Source organism: Pyricularia pennisetigena, chromosome 1 (assembly GCF_004337985.1).
Source record: "Pyricularia pennisetigena strain Br36 chromosome 1, whole genome shotgun sequence".
Lineage (NCBI taxonomy): Eukaryota > Fungi > Ascomycota > Sordariomycetes > Magnaporthales > Pyriculariaceae > Pyricularia > Pyricularia pennisetigena.
The window spans coordinates 3993948-4016197 of NC_043740.1; the positions used below are offsets into that span (position 1 = coordinate 3993948).

At 51.9% G+C, this 22250-nt stretch overlaps 5 protein-coding genes across 5 annotated transcripts; 2 read left to right on the forward strand and 3 right to left on the reverse strand.

The window, feature by feature from the left end:
* Positions 1-353: 353 nt before the first annotated feature.
* Positions 354-3070, reverse strand: PpBr36_07740 (uncharacterized protein; the record flags this gene model as incomplete). The annotated part of the gene is made up of 2 exons (XM_029894875.1): positions 354-1733; positions 1808-3070. 2 exons carry the CDS (start codon positions 3068-3070, stop codon positions 354-356), a joined length of 2643 nt encoding a protein of 880 aa, XP_029748755.1.
* Positions 3071-5031: 1961 nt separating this feature from the next.
* Positions 5032-8820, reverse strand: PpBr36_07741 (uncharacterized protein; the record flags this gene model as incomplete). The annotated part of the gene is made up of 2 exons (XM_029894876.1): positions 5032-5489; positions 5562-8820. Coding segments are annotated over 2 exons (3717 nt in total), but the record flags the coding sequence as incomplete, so codon positions are not given.
* Positions 8821-14756: 5936 nt separating this feature from the next.
* PpBr36_07742 (uncharacterized protein) lies at positions 14757-17419 on the forward strand (the record flags this gene model as incomplete). The annotated part of the gene is made up of 2 exons (XM_029894877.1): positions 14757-16977; positions 17172-17419. 2 exons carry the CDS (start codon positions 14757-14759, stop codon positions 17417-17419), a joined length of 2469 nt encoding a protein of 822 aa, XP_029748757.1.
* Positions 17420-18849: 1430 nt separating this feature from the next.
* PpBr36_07743 (uncharacterized protein) lies at positions 18850-19835 on the forward strand (the record flags this gene model as incomplete). Its single annotated transcript, XM_029894878.1, has 2 exons — positions 18850-19369; positions 19504-19835. 2 exons carry the CDS (start codon positions 18850-18852, stop codon positions 19833-19835), a joined length of 852 nt encoding a protein of 283 aa, XP_029748758.1.
* A 718-nt stretch (positions 19836-20553) lies between these two features.
* Positions 20554-22023, reverse strand: PpBr36_07744 (uncharacterized protein; the record flags this gene model as incomplete). Its single annotated transcript, XM_029894879.1, has 1 exon — positions 20554-22023. The coding sequence occupies one exon, from the start codon at positions 22021-22023 to the stop codon at positions 20554-20556; it is 1470 nt and encodes a 489-aa protein (XP_029748751.1).
* Positions 22024-22250: the final 227 nt, after the last annotated feature.

Here is a 22250-nt window from a genome sequence, read left to right on the forward strand (position 1 = left end):
AGAGGAGAACAACAGTTGTTGGAAAAATTGGGATATCTTTAAAATGCCCATCCGAAAGATCAAGTCGTAGTGGGATAAGCCATGTGCAACCATGATGCTTGGGCTCCAAGAAAGAAAAGAAAAAAAAGGGAAAAAAAGCTATCAACCTAAGACTAACAAAACTTTCTTTCCATCACGATCACCTTGAGCGCGGTAAAGGGAATTGGAACAACATGTCACGTCCAACTTGCGGAGAAAGAGAAGAAAAAAAAAAAAAAAAAAAACCATCGTAATCATCATCCTCCTCAACACCACTGAAGCCCACCTCCTCCGTAGCACACCGCAATGCAGCAGCCTGCTGGCTGGCGGCATATCTAGAAAAATGCCTGCCCGTCTAAAGCAGCACTGATGTTCCTTCTCTTGGCGCGTGCCTGCCGGCTCCATCGCGTCGAGAAGGCTATATTCTCCTGGGGCCAGTCGTACGGCAGTGCAGTAGCATCCGATGCACATTCCAAGTCGGCTTCTCGGTCCCATGGATGTCTTGAGGCATAACCACGCCCCCGATATCGTCCATAGCTACCCGGCCAGACCAGTTTTGAATTCGAATTGCCGTCGCCGCCACCGCCGCCCTTCACAACTTCTCTCGCCTGCAAAGGGCCCCGTCTGTATTGCTCAACCTCTTCCGCAGACCCATTGACGTCCATGCAGCGCTCCAACTGCAAAATACCACCACGCGTGCTGTCGGGCAAGAACACAAACAGCTCGCGGCCCTGCTTGGGCTCAAACGCAACACCACCAATCTCACTGAAGACATCGATAGTCTGCTTGGTCTCGAAGGTGCGGGCGTCAATAATATTCACAAAGTCGGCTTCCTCTGCCGCAACCAGCACGCGCTGGCCGGACCCAGCCGGACTGAAGCGGAGTGACCGGCAGCCCGCCATTTCGGTGCGAATGCTGGCCAAGGGTCTGCGCCAACTACGAGCGTCCCAGATTGTGACGACGCGGTCCTGGAACCCCGTCGCTACCGTCCAGCCGTCGTCGGCCCATGCGCACGCAAAACCGTGATCGCGATGCGCCCTCAGTATTTGTTCAGGCTCTATCTTGATGCCTCCATCCTCGCCAGAGCGCTGGCTCGAGGATGCCCGAAACTGAATGCGGCCGCCCTCGGCGGGGACGACCAGAATGTCCTGGTGATCGCCCACCATAACGCGCAACTGGGAATCGGGCGACACGGCACTGCAGTTGATGGGAAAGGGGAACATCGTCTCGTGTACAATGGTGTCTGTAGCGATATCCAGGACGCGGAAGCCCGCATCGTTTGAAGCGAAGTAGGCGTGTGGAATATTAGATCGACGTGGCTTCTCGACCTGCGCGTGGTTGGTAATGGCAGACGGGCTGGTAGTCAGGGTGCCCCATGTCTGTTTCTGCTCTTCTCCTTCATAATCGCCATTTAGGTTGCGCACAACATACTCTCCGTTGAAGTTGCCGCTCACCAGGACACCGTGCGCGGCGTCGATGGTCGAGATGGGCACCTCAGTGCTCTCCTGTTGATTCAAGGCAACCTCGGTCTTGCCGGAGATGGGGTCGTACTGATGAACAACACCCTTGCCAGTGTAGAAAACTTGGCATCTGGAGGTGCACGCAGTCAGGTTGCGCAGTTGGAAATGGGCCAGGTGAGTGTTCTTCTGAATCTCCATCCGCCTAAACCGGAAGAAATTATCCGTCTTGGGCAGGACAACATCAGGCAAGTGTGGCTGGCGAGGAAAGCCCGTCAGCATGTTATCTCTCATTCATCAACAATTTCGGCGCGGCAAAATTTGCAACTCACCCTCCATATATCTGCGCCCTTGGTGTTGACGAAGTTGTGGTATGTCAACAGCCTCCGTTCCCTGGCCTCATTTCTCGTGACACCCATGTCGTGCCAATCGACACCCTGCATATCACACTTGTCGCCCTTGAGGTCTTTGTATTCGACGTAAAAGGCATCTCGCTTCCACTGATCTTGGGCGCTGTCTATCCGAGGTACCTTGCTTCGAGGTCCGTGAGCTCGAATGCCACTGCGGCCCTGGCGCGCCCAGCGGAATACAAAGGCATCCAGCCCCAAGTTGGTCGGCGCCAGTAGGTTGCCGTTGGTGAGCAAATGCTCGAACACTGGGAGGTAAATGGGTGCTCCAAGTGGCTGGCCAGCTCCCGAGATGGCCAAAACGGGACTTATTGAGCCAAGTTCAAGCCCTACTATGTTCATTGCTGCCTGGTATTCTGCTTCATCGATTTGATAGACGCTGGCGGGCATGGACGAGGTCGAAGCCCCACCTCCGCTTAAGGGATTCGGGCCTGTGTTGGGGAGATGAGACAGCTCGGGCGCCGCTAAGAACTCGCCGAATACATCGCCGAACGGAGGTAAGGAAGGAGGGGGGACTGTATTCGAAAACATGGACTGGAACTGGTGAGTTGATGCAACATCTTGGTCATCATCTTCGCTATCCATGTCGACATCATGGTTGTTGAGCATAGATACTACATCCATGTAATCTGCATCAATAATGGATTCGCCGTCGTCACCGCCGGGAAGTCCGAATGGGTAATAATCGGTTTCGGGTATTGGCATCGGAGGATTGTCTGGTGAGGAGGGAATGTGGGTTGCAGAAATGGCCGAGTGGATGGTATCATCATGGTCGGCAGGTGGCGAGGCTGGCAGCGGCGCCATGTCTTCTTCCTCTTTCATGTTTCCCACAGCGTTCACGGTGTGGGTGGGTGGACTGTAGTATTGCAGGGGCACTCCATGATCCGACTGGTCATCCTCATCTTCCTCATCTGGTCTCCAACCCTGTTCAACATGCGCTTGGGGAAGTGCATCGTCGCTCCGTGGTCGTGATCGTGATGTTGACTGGGGTCTCGAGGTGTGCGTGTAGGTGACAGTCGTGTTCTGGACAGAACGACCGCCGTCAGACGAGTCGCTGCTGCCGAGGCCGTCAAGAGGTGCCTCGTCGAGTCGCGCGCCGCCGGATGGTTGGAAATCGGACACGGAAGATGAAGACTGCGTCCATGGAATCGCAGCGGGGGGCTCGTCCGACAGGTGCGGTGGCGGCATGGCGAGTCGGGTATGATTTGCTCGATCGATCGGCCTATGTCTCTCCTGCCAATCCCTCGATGGTTATCTGCGGCTGGCGGGTGATTATTGCGGCGGCGGCATCTCACCCAGCCGGGTGTGGCCACGCACGGCAACGAACTTGAATGCTCGTTTGCTTTGACGTTGGTCCTCGGCCCGCGCTGAGTGAGTCTAACGATGAGACAAATGTTGCCTATTCAGATGGCCGGAATCCTCGTCCTCCCTTTTTGCCGATGAGTGACGAAGAAAGCGATTTGAAAAAAAAAAAAAAAATTGCATGAAAACAAATAGCAGCAGAGGCTTTGCCTGGTTATGACGAAGTCTTTGAGATACGGCAGATTGTCGTTGGTTCTGTTCAAGGCTCAGTCAGTCAGACCGTGCGCGCGCTGTCAATCCAAGCCCAGTTGAATACGTGGGGACCTCACACTCCGCCTAAGAAGTGGAGTGGGTTCGATCGGTTGTGGGTGGGTGCGGCCTGCTGCTGGCTGGCGCTGGTGGCCAAGTGGATGGATGGGATGGAATGAATCCAGCGAATGGTACGTCGTGTTGTGCGGAGTACCTAAATAGTAGGCGGCATAAAGCACTGTACGACTAGGTACATAGACAGGCAGGAACAATCCGACGCTGTGTGAGGTTACGCGGATATGTTTCTTATTTTGTTTTTAAATTTAGCAAAGATGGAGGGGAGGAAGAAAAAAAAAACGATTGAAGGAAAAGCGGATAGAAAAATTATTCTCGTCAGAAAGAAGGTACCCAGTCCAGCCGCCCGCTCGTCGGCACTCAGAAAACCCATGCGACGATCTGCTACTGTCAATTTTCGCCTTTTTAGTGGGCTTTCCTCGGTAGGTGGCGCTGGTTGCCCCGTGCAGTGAGGTCTCTCTCTGCATGGAGTAAGCGCTGTCTTGAAAGCGAGGCAAGTTGGAAAGCAAGGGTTGGCTTCGGTTAATACGTTGTCGCTGCCCAATCGTGCGGTCAAGTCTCATATATATAGCCACCAAGATAAAGATAGTGTTTACTATAAGCACTTTTGAACCCAAGGTATTCTTGACTGGTTGGAGTGACCCACCCGCGCCTCCATTCCCAACCCTAAGTCTAGATAGACTAGAAGTCGATGTTTTTGTCGCCCACTGGCCTCTTTCAGAACTCGAGCAAGGGACACTATTAGTCAGAAGCCATTCTTCTTCTCCTCATCGCTCTGTTTTCTTCTTCTTTGTTTTCTGTATTGTCCCTTTCCTTGCCTTCCATTTTTCTCTCCGCTCTGCTAGTTTTCTTCATTCGGCGACCTGCATTTGACAACGCTGCAGCTGATATCGCTTTCGATGGTGCTATCTGTGTCTTTGCGTTCGTACCCAGTAGATGTGCCTGTGCGTGAGTGTGAATGGACAAAATGGAACCCACTTGCATGCGGCATCTTCCCTCGTGCAACCGAAAAGTTCCGTTCCACCTTCGACCGCCACTGCGCAGACCAGTGAAAGTATACCCGCCGGCCAAACACTTGAAAGATTTCATTGATGCAGCATCAGCATTCACAAGAACCGATTTACAATTGCTTTGCACGTGTTCTAATATCGAGGTAAGAGGTGATGACGTATGTTAGACAAAGCCAATCAACAAAAAGCACACAGACAGGTTCAACACTTTCGTCTGCCCAGAAAAGAACCGAGCAGGAGAAAAAAAAAAAAGACGGTGTATGATATAGAGCAACAACAGAACAGAATCGTCTCTTGGGGTTGACTGTGGAGGGCGAGGTAGAAGACACGATAATTCCTCGGCAAAGGCTTTCGCCTGAAACTCTCTAAAATAATATTTCAATACATAAAATGCTGGCCATGATTATAAGTCAATGATAAGGGACAACCGCTTTCCACCATACTGCGTCTGCAGGCCATAACTGCAGAGAGCAGAGTCTAAATTAAATCCATACTCATAACAAGTTTACCCCATCACGCGTCAGAGTAGTACTCGTCGTACTGCTGCTGGTGATGGTGCGGTGGCGCGCTTGCCCAAACTCCACTCGCCGTTCGTCCACCGCCCGTTACGTTTTCCCTGGAGCCCCAGTACTGGCTCTGCCGTGCCCTGCGGTCGCGCTCGAACTCGGCCCAGCGCTTCATCGTGATCTTGCTGCTGTCGAACTCGCCCTCATACTCGATACCGGCCTTCTTTGTCTTCTCACCCGCCGTCTTGCGCGTGTCGCCCCACGAGAAGTCGTCAAACTTCCAGAATGCGTACGCCGGGAGGACGAAATTCCACACAGGTAGAGACAGGAGGTAGATAAGCATCCAGAGGACATAAGACCATGAGTGCGCCGTTATAATGATGAGCACTGCCGGTAGACCCAGGATCAAGGCTAGCAGGACGAGCGGGATGATTTGAGGCGGTTGGTTGATGATTGAGATTATTACTGCGTAAGGTCAAGTTAGTAAAAACGCTATCAAGAAGTCGAACAAGAGAACGCCGCCAACCGGCTACTTACCGACGTAGAATGTAAACGCAATGGCAGCGGGCAGGACAAGAGTTCCGATCAGCTCGATGAAAATAACAAATTGCATGCTGAAACAAAATGTGCCACAAAGATCGCGGACCAGGATGAGTTCCATCAGGTTGTGAATAGTCGAGTTGATCCAGCGACGACGCTGAGACAGAAGTACCATGAAGGAGTCGGGAACAGTCGTCTTGCAGACAGCCTGCGGGACGAAGACTTGCTTGCGCTTGGGGAAGGTCCGTAGCATGAGAGTAGTCAAGTAACGGTCCTCTCCAAGAAGTAGCAGATTCTTCTTGTGCAGCGTATCGACAACGTTTTCAGAGTAGTGCTCTACCACGTCCGGGTTGGCGAGAATGGGGACCCAGTAGTTTTGAGCCCCCTTGGGTGCCTTGATTCGGTACATGCAGAAGCAACCGGGCAAGCAAGTGACACCACCAAACACAGATTCGAACGATTTGGAGAGGTGGTGTGAGATAAAGTACTCGAAGACCTGGATGGCAGAAACCCAACTGTCTCGCTTGTTTGCAATCTTGGTCTCGCCGCAAAGTCCCATGATTTCAGGGTCCTTCACCATGGCCGAGATCATGTGCGTAAGACTATCAGGGAATACCTTTGTGTCGGCATCCACCATCAACACGATTTCGTAAAAGTCGGGGGAAATACCCGTGACTTTCCACAAGCCGTTGAACATTTCGTACTCGAGCTCAGTCATGCGCTCATCGAACATGACCTTCTGCAAGAACGACATCAGGATGATCTGACTGTCACGTTTGCCACGGTTACCAGGCTTCGACTTAACCATCTCGTCGGGAGTACCACATTTGACCACAACCATCATCGGCACGCGCTGTTGTTTATCCAAGGGGATGTTAGACTTAGCACCATAGTCGTAGAAACCAGCATAAATCTTTGCCATGTTGTGTCGCTTGGAGCCGCTGGCCACCGCCACATAGGAGAAAGCCTCGACATCTTCGACCGGAATGGTGTGATCTTTCATCATGCCGAGTACATAGTCAGGTGTAGACTTGGACTCTCCCTTGCCCTTGATGATGCCATCGCAAATAACGAGAATGACCTTGTGGCTGTTGGGATAATCTGTCATAGCAACCGAGTCGAGAGTGGTGCGAAGACCGAGTTCACCTTCGGAGTAGGCAGTGACTAGGCAGATGGTGTGGGCGAGCGGGAAACCAAATGGCATCCAGTCAGAGGGCGGCTGCGGCACAACAGAGTCGTGAATGAACCCGGCGGGGCCCGGACCTTCGATGGGGCCGGAACTGGTGGCGTAGGGGTCGCTCTTGAGGAAGCTTGTGCGGCTGTCGTTGGCCTGGCGGTAGACTGTAGAGCTGGGGCCCAGATAGCCGCCTGAGGCCTGGCTTGCCATGGTGGTAGGCATCGACTTGTTACGGGCGTTCCGTTCAGCGCCATAGACAGTCGAGAAGCGAGAAGTGGTGGGTAAGAAAGAGCTGCGTTTGCTGGTGTGATCTGAGCTGCTAGCGCCGGCCACACTGCTACCGACATCGCCAGGCATCCGTGGAGGTGCGCGGTAGATGTCATCGCTCCAGTCCTCAATCTGCTTGTTGCGCTTGCGCTTGTCCGAAGTCTGAGAAGTCTTGTCTGCAGCGTAGTTCTTGCTGATAAACCACTGGAAGATCAGAGCAAGAGCAAAACGTGCCCCTACAACCGACAGAATGAGCGCCAAAGAAACGTAGAGCACCACCTTGGCGGCAATGCAGCCAACGGTATCCGTGTCTACAGTGCCAACCTTGATGATCTCCTCGAAGCATTCGGCGATTTGTCTGTCGCCAGAGGCCATGAACATGCGTGTGGCATCACGGCCCCTGATAGCACGGTTGGCGGCGTTGTTCTTGTCGCGTAGCTCTTCAAAACGACGGGGAATGTTGACCTCCTCCCTGTTGAACCAGAACAGAAGGTCAAGATCGAGAACGTTGCCAGAGTAAACGAACAAGTTGCGGCTGTTGTTTCGAATATCGTCCCATGTGAAGTAGACATCAGCGCTTTTCTCCAGCTGGGTGTAGAAGGTCGATCGAGCCAGCGGCGTCGTGTGACATGCGTAGCCAAAGTAGTACGGATAAGTCATGTTGGGTTGAGATGATCCATCCTGATTGCGGGCGTGGCACGGGAAGTACCAAGCCAGGTTGTCGCCCTCTGACGGCACGTTCGAGTTTGGAGCTTTCGTGATGAGACCCTTGCATCTACCATTCACGTTTTGGAACATGAAACTGCCGTCTGTTCCTCCATACCTTTCGGGAAGATCGTAAACCACATTTGCACCAGTTCCGTCGATGCGCTTGGGGATTCCCTCGGCGACCGGGTGATGGGATCCATCGAGGTTGTACGCTGTACCGTGAAAAATCATGTAACTGCGATCGACAGAGTTTATATGCAGGCGCAGGACGGGGCCGCCACAAACAGCCTGGTTAAAGCCAAACGTTAAGAAGCCTACGACGGCCATGATCATCAAGATGAGACTGATGAGACCAATCTTTTCGCGCCATGCCCTCCTCTGGGCCTTCGCGGGCATCCCGCAGCACTTCATGATGAAGTCGGGGCACCAGAACGTAATAATAGCGCAGTAAACGTTCCAGGCGCTGGGTGGTCTTAGTTGCTCTGGGATCTTTTCCTTACGCTTCCCCTCCTTTACGATTTTATTGTTCCTTCCCGACGCCCTACGCCGGGTGTTATCCGACTTCTCGGCTACCGTTTCGCGACCAGAGGCTTTCCTAGACTTACGTGGGATGTTCTCCTCACGTACACCTGAGCCGGAAGCCGAATTGGAGCCCGACGGCGGTCCGGATTCAGTCGCACCGGAAACATCCTCGAGGACAGGATCGTTGCCCGTCGACGAGGGTAGGGTGCTCATCTTGGCGGCATGCTTGCGGTAGTGATAGTTGGGATGGTCCTTGTCGATCCTATTCCTCTCTGGCCTGATCAAGCTTCTCTTCCTCTGAAATGGCTGGTCGGGGCCGTGCTCGAGTTGGTCGGCGGACGGGGACAATGGGGCACTCTCTATGTTCGAGTTAGGCGATTTGATAGTTTCCGCAAACGAGTTCACTGAAGGCCCACGTTGATGTTGCCCACCCGTGACGGGGTAGTAACCACTGGCTTCTATATCATTCGGTCGATTACGCCTCGAGGGAGATTTTCGGTACGAGCTCCTCTGCTCATATGAGGGCTTTGCCCCTGGTCTCTCGGGAAGAGACATGATCCTGAGACGAGAGAGGCATGTTAGCTACATTGGACTGCCAGCCTGCTCGCGGCACAGCTCACTCGCAGCGTACACAACCGAAAAGGGGGGGTTTTGGGCAGATGAAATCACCCTAGCGGAGCAGAGGTCGAGGCTGTATGTAAACAAGCCGAAGGGTATGTGAATCAGGGATGTTGGTCATGTAAAAAAAAAAAAAAAAAACCACAGTGCCTGCGCCTTTGCGATGATTCAACCCTATGTACAAGATCAAATCGCCCAAAATAAAGGGTAATGGTCCGTTGTCGTAGACTCGCCGTCGCGATGGATTTGGTGAATTGGGAGACGAGGTTTGTTTTCCAAACGTGTGGAGCGTTCGGATGGAAATTGAGATGAACTGAACTTACCCTCTGAAATTAGCAGCCAGCACCGGCCACGCTTACACGCGCTGAGCGGTACTGGTATTATTGTGATGTGGGACCTCGTGCACTACGGCGGGGGCGGTTCCTTGGGCGACGAACGGCCGGCAGCCGCAACGCCAATTTTAGAGACGATGTGTTCCTTGATTTGCCAGTAGCTTCAACAGCCAAACTTGCGCACGGCCGACCACGGCTCTGACGCCGGTATGTTGTTCAAGAGATTGTTCTGTTTTAGTTTGTGGGAACCATATACCATTTGGTTCCTGGACCGTCGTGCGCAAGATTAACCAATGCCGGGAAGATTCTGGGTTTACTGGCGCATTGAATGGGCTTGACTCGTGCGACCGGCGGAATTTCGTGGGTAGCCTTCCCAAGATTCCCTCCTGGGACCTGCCGTTTCGATCGATACTTTGCGCGTGCGCAATGTGCTGGAAATGCAAAGATGTATGGATGACAGGAAGGTACCTAGTATTATTGAATGTTTTTTTTTTTTTTTCTGGCGGGCTTGCGTGTTGAGTCGCGGGGTGCACCCCGGATGATATGGTCGCTCGTCTCAAGGGCAACCAGCCGAACACTTGGAAAAGTTGGATACCAGAACTAGGATCTGGGAATAATACCGGCAGTGAGCGGTAGTTGATTGCAGGACGGGATATGTTCGAACCCTGACAGACGTAGAACTCGAATAGCTTAATGATAATGATGATGATGAGTGAAACCAAAACTTTTCGAAGCTCAAAGATCTGCAAAGGATTCTTAAGAAATCAAGAGACGGGAGACATCGACAAGTCAGAGACAAGCTACGTGTGGCCCGGGTAAAAAACTGAAGCGATTGAAACGAGCAACAATCAGTGCTACTGGAACGAGCGAGTGGTCGTGTTTGGTCTTGAGCAAAAGAAATGAAATGAACAAGTCAACGAGCGATTCAACCCCAAAGGAGGCCGGTATGATGCCTGAAAGTGCGATGTCTTTTCGAAAAAACTCCCGATTTGCGATGGCGAGAAGGGATGATTGAAAGGGATTAATTACTGAGCCCATCCTTGGATCCCTGCCGATTTCCGACCGTCGAAGGAATTCTGTCTCTCAGCGGCCGCCTCCTTTCTTCCAAAGGCTTGGCGGGCTTTTAACACGACAGGGACGCGATGTGGCGCTCGTCGGCGAAATTTGTAAGTGGAGCTCTCGTGCTTACTGCCTTTGGTCAACTCAGCCCTGGAATCGAACCGTTATAGCTGGGCGAAAAGCCTTAATTACACATAAGTTTATCACATCTTGCGCAAGAGATAGAGGGCCGAGAGGAGTGAAGAAGAAAAGAAAGCCCAGAGGGTTCATGGGCTGAAAAGGAAACGGCCCTAAAAACAAAATGACTACCTTGGGCAGGAACCTACATCTATGGGTATGGAATCAATTAAGGGCTTTGTCGGGGTGGGTTAGCAAGTGGTTGTTGATGTGCCAAGCAGAAAAAAAAAAAAAAAAGACCGTGGGTCCGATCGATATCTTCCACGGCTGCATCGTCCAAACCGGTGCAAGCACCCGGTATGCATCTTGCCGTCGCGACAGAAATGGTTTTTTTTTTTTTTTTTTTTTTTTTTTTTTTTTTCGGATAACGTGGGTGGGTGGTACTGGGCGGCATTCGAGCCGGCCGACTTTCTCTTTCGCATGTTTGCTGGCTCCGTTGTGAGACTTCATTTTGTAGTGACGCTCCTTGGCCTCTTGTCTTTTCAGAAGTTGCCCGGATCACGTGGAATGACAATCAATGCCAATTCGTCGTCTCAACTGGCTTCACAGACTAACGGTCTTGTTTTATTTCAACATCTGGTACAATTTCATATGTTTTCCTCGTCCATAACATCTCTATAGCAATCAATGTGCGCTTGGAGTTTGGCGGCTTCTTCTTCTTCTCCTTTTTTTTGATTTTCTTTTTTTTTTTTTTTTTTTNAAAAAAAAAAAAAAAAAAAAAAACAATATCAAATATTCCGCTCGTGTATTACACGGCAACAGCCTTGGAACGTTGGAGCGGCATTGTGGAAGTTGTCTTGCAACACACCTTTCACACGTACCACGCAAACCAAGAAACGTGCCGTGTCCACACAAGCACGGATTGAAAACAGTGGAGAGGAAGGTTCTTTTGTTGCGGATCTTGCCGATCCTTGCAACACCCACCCGCAGTTGCCCAGCTGGAAACCATATACAGTAGTAGAAGCAAGTCTTCATTCGACTATCCATGTTCCCATAATCCAGTGCAATCCGTTGATGCGATCGTTGTTAATCCTTGCGTAAGCAACTGCAGCTCGTGTCAAGGACTCAAGCTATCTATCTATTGAGTGTTCTGTACAGGCGGACAGATGCGAAAACGAGCAGGTTGAACGACTCGAGAACGCCGACACGAGCCGCGAGCATGAGTGGCCTCTTGCGCGGGCCGTTTCTCGGAGACGTGGCATCCCTTGAGGACGAAGGAGCATGGATTTGCAAGCAGCGCGGTATTTTTACTTGAGGGCTTCGGGGAGGCGTGCAGTATTGTCTTGGCAGTTTTCCCCAGCTTCTCTTCGTCGACAGTCAGATGATCTTCGATACGAGTGAGGTCCGCTTCCATGCAGATTCGCATAGTTCTCTGTCCATCCCTTTTCGGAATATTTCTTTAGCTGGGCGTTCGCTTGGCGCTTGATTTTTGACATACTGGGGTAGAGTTACATTCCAATTTCCAGGATGAGATGTTCTCCATATGGCGCATGAGGTGTGTTGTTCACATATTAGCAGGGAGATCGGGGAACAGTACCCAGAAGAGCGGGGATACTGTTGAGTAAGATTGGATCAGGAGAAAATCTTGGTTTTACACATAGGGTAGGTATTACTGTGTGTATTTTTAATCATGGCATAATTGCACTATTTGTGATAGATGTTGTGATTTCGTATCAAGCTGAGTCTACCTGACCTGATGTCGGCAACTAGGTCAAGTGGACAATAGCACTTAGTTGGCTGAACCCCATCTCCATGGGTCTAGCGAGACGCGAATGACCCGTTAAAGCAACTGTAAATCCACCGATTTGGCGGCTGTTGTGGAGGACATGTGTCACTTGACGTCCACAAATCAGGAAATGCAACCCCCCGCTGGTCGGGGTACATCCCACACGGTGACAGACCGAGGCCGGTCAATTGACTACATTCGTATACATGCCTTGCAAGGTTACTACGTACAAAACCCGAGCCTCCGCTTGACGTCGCGCGAGATCCGGCTTGTCGGCAGGTTTCCGCCGGTCTTTAGCTTCAGGAAGACAGCACCGGACAAGCAATAGAAGCAATCAAAATAGGACACCACGCCGTTGTCTTGTTGACGGAAAAAGAATGGCTAAGAGGCTGACCGTGCCTGGTTTTAGATTTGGGTCTAAGGGGGCTGAAAGTGATTGCCTAAGACAACGGAGGCGGCTAGCTCAAATTCCACCTTGCCAGCCCCCGGAACGGGCAAAAAGTATGTAAACCACTCTTGCTTGGCATAAATGAGATGTGACGTCTGTGTATGTGTAGATTTGTTGCCGCAAAGTAACTGCTGGCTGATGTCTTTAGACTGGACTAGAGTAGACATTATGTGTTGAACAGGATTGCTTTCGTGACCGAACGCAATCAAACCATTGACCCATAAGCTCAACAGAATCCGGGTCTTCACGTGGCTTTCAGTGAGGGAGACAAGAGGCAACACGACCAGTGAAGGATGGCTGACTCAAGTTCCCTCCTCGGTTGTGCTTCGTGGCTGCTGTATTGTTTGTATTTCTTGGTTTGCTTGGCTGTGCGGCACTGGCTTTTGCTCAGCTGCAGAGTAAGAGTAATCAACACATCGCAATAAAAGACGGGTTGTCGATCGTTTCTGGTATTATATGTCAGCTCAGCTGTTTCTGTGTTTTTTTTTTTTTTTTTTTTTTTTTTTTTTTTTTTTTTTTTTCTTGGAAACGGAGGCCAATGATGACAGGCGTTAAGTATGGCCAAATCTAGTCTAAACCGCCCAAGGTTAGGCCATCCGTTACTAAGAGGGGGCAAGAGGGTCTTGACGCTTGGGTCGTAGGATGTCCCCTCGTATCCGCTACCCCCCAAGACCCTTTTTCCAAGAAAAATTCTACGGAGAAGGTATGTCCACTTTCAGGAACGTGCAAGCTTGGAAGTCAGAAATGGGATCAAATTCCACAAGTCTTCCTGCCTCCCCTTTTTTTTGTTTCGATCTTGTGCGTCTGCATGGATGCATAACACATGCATGCGCCTCTACGAAAAAGAAAAAAAACCCACTGATCACAAACCCGGACATTTTGAGAGAGCTCGTAATCGTACAAACGTGACGATCAAGACATCAATCGATTCAATCGGTTTGACCGCACACCCTTTGAAACCCACTTCAAGCCCAACATTAAGGGCCGCAAGCAAGGAAGGTTCCTTACCTACCGCAACTTACCCTTCACCCCACAGCCCAAGCGCCCAGCGCCTTTGTACCTATGTACAGTACAGTCATTACAACAGCAGAAGTATGTACAGTTCGATACAACTTTACGTAGCCTTAGTATAAAAAAAAAGAAGAAAAAAAAAAGGCCGGCATATTAGCGTTGACCGCACACCTACTCCATACTGTACTTTCTCCACACTGCGTAGTTTTTGTGTGACCTAAACATCAGTCGCTGGGGGGTCCCCTTGGAGAGTCGTGATCAGAGCCAGGGGTGTCCGGCAAATACACGTTAGCCATTCATGCAGCTGTGTCTCCTCCCTTTTTTGTCTGGGTTTGTTTCCAACCTCTTTTTGTACCACATCCGTCATCGGGTAGGGATTAATCACATCACATTTTGTTTACTCTTCAACTGCCTAGTTTCAATGGTATGTCATGCCAGCAAGACATGCACAAACGCGTGTTGCACGGGAATTGATGCATCGGTAACGAATTGGTTTCTTAACCCCGTGCCTCCCGTCATCCCAACAGCCGCGCCCACCAACCACCACCTGGGGTTGCTATTCTTACCTGGTGTAGTATTTCGTACTAACGTTAAAGCATCAGTCCATCTCATCTCCACTCCAGCTCGCATGCCTAGGCCTGTCTTCATCTTACCAGGATCAATTTTCCGTCCGTCCACCGAGTTCAGCAATTTAAATAAAGGACAAAGGGCAAAAAAACCAAAAGGGAACCCCCCCACGAACACGCCTCCATACCCAGCGCACGTACAGTACAGTGCTGTGCTACTGTACTACTGCACGCTAGATCACCCCAGTCTACTACAGTACACGGTAGCTTGGCTAGGAGGGAGCCCGTCCGTCAATTCAGGGTTGCGCATTTTGGGGCTGGGAAGTTAATTTTTGCCTGTCTGCTGCCTGGGCTGGCTAGCTTTCACCCGTCACCGAGTCATCAGCGTTTGAGGAGACGAGTCCAGCTAGCTAATCGGCTCGAAACGACCAAATACAACGCCCCCCTGGCTAAAATACATACCTACATAGGTACCTAGGCAGGCAGCAGCCAAGAGGAAACAAGAAGAAAAGGGAAAGAAAAGAAAAGAAAAAAAAAGGGAAATAATTGACCAAAGGGTGCATCAAATAGCACCTGGAGCCATGGCGGCTGCAACTACTAGATCACCACCGCTGACGGACTCGCCCCCGAGTGTAACGGTGCGTAGGCAACCGCTCCCTCCACGAGACCTTCCGCAGATTCCAACTCAGAGTTTGGATTGGGATTCAACTGGTGGTGTCAAACCGTTGGCCACAACCCCAGTCCCACCTCTCGGATCTCCACGATTGCGACATCCGCCTCGTTCTCCTGTGCGCGTCAGTGTCAAACCCGACAACTGGGCCCAGCACTCGGAAGGAAGTATCGTGAACCACCACGACAGCGAACTGCCACCCTTGCCCAAACTGTCTGATAGGGAACTCCCAAAAACACCGGATGCTCCTACGCCCCCAACGTTGAGTCCTGTCACCAGTCAAGCACGGCAGAAAGAGAAGCAGCAAGAGCACCACTACCTCAAGCACCACCAGTATCACCACCGCGCAAGAGAATCAGAAAGGATGGCCGAGGAATCCGTGCGCGCGGTCTCAGCCCCGACCGCCGAGCACAAGCCGGTGCTGGTGAAGCAGAAGTCGAGGCCCGGGACTGCGTCCCATGCAGAGATCGTGAGCCCAGTCGATTCAAAAGCCACCCTGGCCTCCCCCTCCCTGCCCTCCGCCGAGTCGAGACCAGCAAAAACCGACGCTGCAGCTTCCTCATCGCCCACCAACGCTACACAACAACAAGCTCACGACGACAGCAGACACAGCCGTGAGACCGGGTCGTCCACGCTTGGCACACAAACCCCGCAGCACAAGTCCACCGGGTCGTCGATCGTGACGAGTGCAAGCTCTGCGACTGGCGCAACCGAGGTCGCTGACGCCAAGGACGACTCGCCCGTCGCCTCTGAGGAAAGCTCGATTGTCGAGGAACCGGACCGGCCGGATTCGGTGCCGCAGCTCCAATATCACCATTCGCAGTTCATTCCTACACACACCGGTCTCCCGAAGCACGACCAGAAGATGTCGTCCACCCCGGACTTGCTCGAGGGCGCAAGCTCCATAAACCGCCACCTGACCCCCAACCAGTTTGTCCGACGAAGTTCGATGCCCCGTCCACAGTCCTCCTATTCAGTGTACTCGGACGCAAGTCAAAGAGGGCGTTCGCCAGGCCTTCACCCCGGGGCCTCGCCTAAGCGTGCACCATCGGCGCACTCTCGCGGATCGCCCGACGTACGACCGACCTCATATATCGACATGCTAAACGTTCCATATCCGCAACCGGCTCCGGCTCCCATAACCCTGGACAACTCACGACTGCGGAATGCAGTTGGCACCAATGCATCACTTTTAAGTACTCAAAAAACGCTCGAGATGTATAGGCAGAATGTCAAGAAGACAAACGACCTGTCGATCCAGTACTCATTTGCAGTATTCCTTATTTCTACGGCGCAAGAACAAGGCTTCGACCCGGCCGCGGATGAACCGCCTAAGAGAAAGGGGAGCCCAAAGGCTGATCGTGACAGCCCCCGCATCGAGTCGGCACCGGGCTCCTCGCCGCACGAGCTTGTCAGGGAAGCAAGGAGCATCCTCCAGAAACTTGCAAGCAATGGCTATCCTTTTGCGCAGTATTATCTTGCGGACGGCTACGCATCTGGGCTGTTCAGCAAAGGAAAGGAGGATTACAATGCAGCATTTCCCCTCTTCGTCCTCGCCGCCAAGCACGGCCACGCCGAGTCGGCATACCGCGCAGGCCTATGCTACGAGTTTGGCTGGGGTTGCCGAAAGGACCCGGCCAAGGCAGTCCAGTTCCTCCGCACTGCGGCCTCCAAGAGGCATCCGGGCGCCATGACGCGGCTCGGAAAGGCCTGCCTGTCGGGTGATCTGGGCGAGAAGCGGTACCGGGAGGGCATCAAGTGGCTGAAGCTCGCAACCGAGTCGGCCGACGCGCAGTACAACGGGGCTCCGTACCACATGGGCTGCCTGTACGAGACTGGGTATGGCGATGACATCTTCAAGGACGAGAGCTATGCCGCCGAGTTATTCACGCAGGCGGCAGATCTGGGGCACCCCGAGGCGAACTTCCGCATGGGCGAAGCGTACGAGCATGGCCTGCTCAACTGCCCCCGCGATCCGGCGCTCAGTGTACATTTTTACACCGGTGCGGCCGAACGAGGTCATGCAGGTGCAATGATGGGGCTATGCGCCTGGTATATGGTCGGCGCCGAGCCCATCTTGGAGAAGGATGAGGAGGAGGCGTATGAGTGGGCGCGTCGTGCTGCGGGACTTGGTAAGTCTCACGTTTTCTCGTGTCATCCTATTTTACTTCCATCCAATGTGTTTTCGTCTCTGGACGGCAGAAACCATGCCACATACGGAAAGATACATCTCAAGCAACCCAGCTGCATGGTGCATGCATGGTCTGATGTTGTCGCACATCTACGAGGGGTAACCACACGCGCTAACAAATACTATCACTGCCAGGCAATGTCAAAGCTCAGTATGCGGTTGGCTATTTTACAGAAATGGGTATTGGCTGCAGACGTGATATTCTCGAGGCCAACGTCTGGTACGTCAAGGCAGCCGATTCTGGAGACGAACGTGCCAAGCAAAGATTGGCAGCCATCCGTGCTGCCGTCAGTGGAGGAACCCCCATGGAAACCGCTCCACCGCGAAATGGCAAAATTAAGAAGAATGCCAGCGACAAAGACGAAAGCTGTGTGGTCATGTAAACAAAAAGAAAGGAAAAAAAATCCAGAATCACTCACCCCTGAAAACCTTGCGGCGGCAGATAATAGGTTTCCAAACACCACACGACGGAAAGCCGAGTCCCAGAGTATAGGGTCATATTCTTCAAGCTGTGGGGCCGACGACTCACCAGCTCAACACCCAACATACTTACTCCTGATCATGGCGGTGGTTTACCTTTCTCAACGCTGAACATCCCAGGAACGTGAAGAGAACTGGACCCTGTGCGCCGACTGCCTCTTTTTGGATAAACATCAGTCAAGAGCCGCCCCCCTGGACTCGGCCATATTCTCCAGACTTGACATTTGCCCTGACACCAATCTCAGCCTGCACCTCAACTTGACCTGTTACATGATATCGTTGGATCCCCTAGACCGTCGATTTTCTATTCTTCTCGCTCTTGTGGGCCTCTCCTTTCAAGCACAGCTATGCTATACTCTTATTTTTGCACTGTTTGGGCATGTCTCCGATCGGATAACCGGAGGCCGTTGCATATTGCATTGTACGAGGTTGGGAACACTTTTTTGGAAGCCACCGTATGCGAGTGGCTCCAGGTGTTGGGAGAGGAGAGATCGCTCCTATGGCCCTCTTCGTACTGTGGGCGTTTTGTGTTGTATTTCGTGTTTTGTTAGAATATTTGGTAATTATCATGTTTTTCGTGGGTTCAGTCATTGGGTGTTCACCGTTGTGGGTTATCATTTTTCGTTCTGGTCTGCCGGTCTTTTCAATTGCATCCCGACGCAAAAGGACGCGAGGAGACTCGTTGAATATTGAGCACCTCGACGTTTGTTTTCTTCCTTCTTTTCTTCTTTTCTTCTTCTTCTTGATATCTGGTAACTGGAGTTTTGTTTCAATGGGTTGTGCAAAACAACACCTATCATCAAACAAACAGCATTCGACACGTGGATGAGCGATGGAGTTGACTGTTCTTTTGATTGAGGATGAAACTTGATGATGGGCAGACAAAAAGGCTAATATACTAGAATCTGTATACCAGTCAATACACTAATAGCTTTGCGCTGATCACCACATCTGGGCGTCTTTCAGCTGGCAAACTCTGCTTCCCTTAGCCAATATACCAAGATAGGTACCTACTCAAGGATCTGGGCCATACGGTTTACTGGTCTCGAATGAGGCCCCCTCCTCGTCTTCCCCCGCACCACCTGCCATAACGGGAATTAATCCCCATGCATACTCGATGCAACGTCATCCCAGCCCCATTGTTTTGTTTTGTTTTGTTTTGCATTTCCTACCCAAAATCACCGCAATCTTGCACACGTTTCGACCTAATTACTACAACTGGCACATACAAGACTGGCAAACGATCCATCGTCTGTTAAAAATCGACGAATAGAATACCATCAGTCTGGACCAGCAACAGACCATACAGTCCACCCCTTATTTACTGTCTACCATGGCCCCTTCCCCAACCCCAAAGGAGGTGCTGACCACCCTCAGTCAAACCGACATCCGCACCCCAATCCCTCCCTCCACCCTGCTGCCCGCAATCTCATCCCCGCCTTTCGTTGCCCTTCCGGGCACTTTTAACACTCGAGACCTCGGCCTCGTCCCATCCAGCACCCTCCGCCGATCCCTCGTCTACCGCTCCGGCGCCCTCAGCCACCTGGCGGCTACGCCCGACGGGCCCACCGTCCTGGCCACCGGCCTGGGCGTCAAGCACGTCTTCGACCTGAGGTCGGAGCAGGAACACAATGCCGATCCGGACCCGGAAGTGCCGGGGGTCACGAACTCGTGGCTGCCCACCGCCGACAAGGACGCCAGTCTCGACCTGGCCGATTTTGTCGACGGCGAGGGCGAGGCCGGCTATGTCAAGATGTACCTCGACGTCTTGAACGTGTACCGCGAGCCCTTCAAGGCCGTGCTCGAGCACATCCGCGACGTGCCGGATGAGCCGCTGCTGTTTCATTGCACCGGTGAGTTTGACGCGGGGGAATTGGGGGCAAAGAACCCTCTAGTGGTTGTGCCGAATCAGCCTGGACGAAAAAGTCGTAAGGAAGGAAAAGAAATTACTAAAAAAAAAAAAAAAAAATGATACATATATCGTTAGCTGGCCGAGACCGCACTGGAGTCCTATCAGGACTGATCATGTCTCTGGCTGGGCAAGATCCCGAAGTCGTAGCCTTTGACTTTATGCTGTCTCGTATTGGCAAGGAGCCGGCACGTGAGATGCTGCTCGCTTTTGTCATGAAGTCCACGGGGGCTGCAGACCTAGAGGCTCCTGGCTTGTATAACCTCGTCAGTCTTAGAAGGTCTTGTTGGGACGCTTTTGTCAACGAGGTGCAGCAGAAGTACGGCGGCTTTGATGGCTACGCGCGTTCCGTCTTGGGCTTCACCAATGATGACCTTGGCCGTATCAAGAAGAATCTGGTACGGAACTAGACGCCATTGAGCACAAAAGAGAGAAGGCAGAGAATAAGGACTCGAGGTAAGCCGAAACCCATTATAATCTTAACAACAGTTGCATCCTATACCCGTTGACATGGCTAGTCATTCAAATTCGTCGACCCAGTGATGTGAGACCTTCCCTTTGTATCCCATGCGCGTTCACTTGAATGGACTGCGCGCCGTTCAGGGCGTCATAATAGATGTGCTGCCAATGTCTCGTTGGCGGCCAGTCCATATTATATCAATCCTGCCCTCCTGATATTCGAATGAGAAAGAAAACAGATCGTGTAGCAACCGGTCGGTGGAATGAGAAGATAGACCCTAAACTTGTCGCATTATACTCTCACATCTAAATCTTCGTGTTAATACCCATTTGATTTCCTCCAAGATCTATCGTGACGTCGAGGTGGACAGGTTAGCGTTGGATTTCAAGCATCCTTCCCACCAAGTGGACTAACAGAACAAGAGAAAAGAGAGCCATTTTCTTGATGGTACGCACCATGGAGATGTATCCTTGATCTGTCTGCTGGGTTGGGGTCGCGCTTCATAACATTTTCTCTTCTTTTGTACTATTTCGAGGGCACTTGAGTCATAGATTCTCCTAGAGTGCTCCCGTGATTGATTTTCCTGAGCTCAAGAGATATCAAGTCTAGTCTAGAGCTTATAGTCTTCCCATGCCAGTTACACGCTCTCGGGCACACTTCTACAAGGCTCAACGGATATTATGCTGATGGTTGACAGTGGCAGGGTGTCCGATGCTGTCTAGCTGCGCAGAGGCGGGTGCAAATCCATAGACATGAAGGCCCAGTTCGTCCATCTCGTGCCTCCAATAACCCCCGAGGATTTCCCACTCCTCTTTCGTAGGGGATGGGTGCTTTTTCTTTTCTGCGTAGTCCGGAATCAGATTTTCTTTGTCAATCAAAATTCTGACCGGCTGCAGGTTTCTTGAGAAAGAACTGGGTGCTTGCTGGGATCTGATCGATGTGTCTGGCCGTGGCAGGGTATATCGCGGTGGTGGCGACCTGGTGCTGTCTCGTAAATTGACAGATCGAAGACGCAGGGTCCTCCCCGACCGTGTTGCTTCACTAACATCGGGGTCCCTGTAACACCCAGAGGGCGGGATTACGACGTTTTTGTGACGAGGCGTGACCGCAAGCGTACTCTTAGAGGTAGCCTGTACTCTCGCAGAGGTACCATTGGATTTCTCGGATGCACTACCGGCTATTTCTTTGGCTGCAGTCGGGGCACTGGCGGATTTTGAAGATTTTCCCCTGAGGTGAATCAGCTTCACCTTCCTAGAAGGCGTAGAGCGTCTTTTTTGCGACACAGTGGTGGCCTCGTATAAGCCGTAGATGCCGGCGCTCAAATCTTGCACTGTTGAACTCTTGCGGAAAGAGAAAGCTACCCGCGGGCGAAGTTTAGCGTCCTGGCAGCACAACTTAAGAGACTTCAGGGTATTCTTGCTTGGCGAGGGGTGCTTCTTGTACTGGATGCGCTCGCTGGGAACTCGGTGGCTAATATCCCCCGTGACTCTGGATGAGGTGCGTCGAGGAATGACTGGTGTCCAATTTCCAGTCGGGGGTATGTCGCGAGTAGCATACGGCTGTGATCTGCGGGGTAGACTAGGGCCAATGTTCGACTTGCCCGAGGAAGAACGAGCTATAGCGGTTTTGTTGATATCTAGTCCACGCGGTAGAGCTGACTGGCGTTTAATTGAATCGCGGCGGCGTGGCGTAGAAGAGCCATCGGGAAGAAGAAGCAGCAGAGCATCCAGGCTTGTATCAAATACATTTTCCTCGGCGAATGGATCAGCCTCACCATGCTGTCGAGGGGTGGGTGACCGATTTGTGGGCGAATAATCGAGCTTGGTATCGTCGGAGGGTATGCATGGAGGACTTTTGTGGCGCCTGAGCCTGGCAAGGTTATTGAAATTGGCTATAGTAATCGAACGACTCAAGCCCTGCTTCTTCACAGCTTTGTCATGGCCTTCGCCATTCCCTAGAGCACCAAAGTTTGCCAATGTCCTGCGCTTGGGGAGCGTGGGGACTAATCTCCAGGTCGCAAGTCGGCTCTTCAGTCGACAGGCAAGGGCTTTGTGCTTTGGGGTTGGAGGATCAAAGTGAGACTGATCCGGTGGGCAGTCTTGTATCACCAGATTGCTGCCGCGAAATTGGGGAGCCATCTGAGTAGTTGATACTACTGAAGCTTCTGGTTTAGGGCTTGACGATAGGGCGTGTAAAGAACAACTGAGCAAGTCGCAAGTGCCAGACTTGGACTTGAGAGCTGCAGTGAAAGCAACAGTAAGTGCTAGTTTGTGATGAACCTCATCGGATGTGAGAGAGGGCGACATTATGAATTGATGAGCCGGGGGAGGGGGTTGAATTCTGGTAGAGACGGCATCCCTGCCGT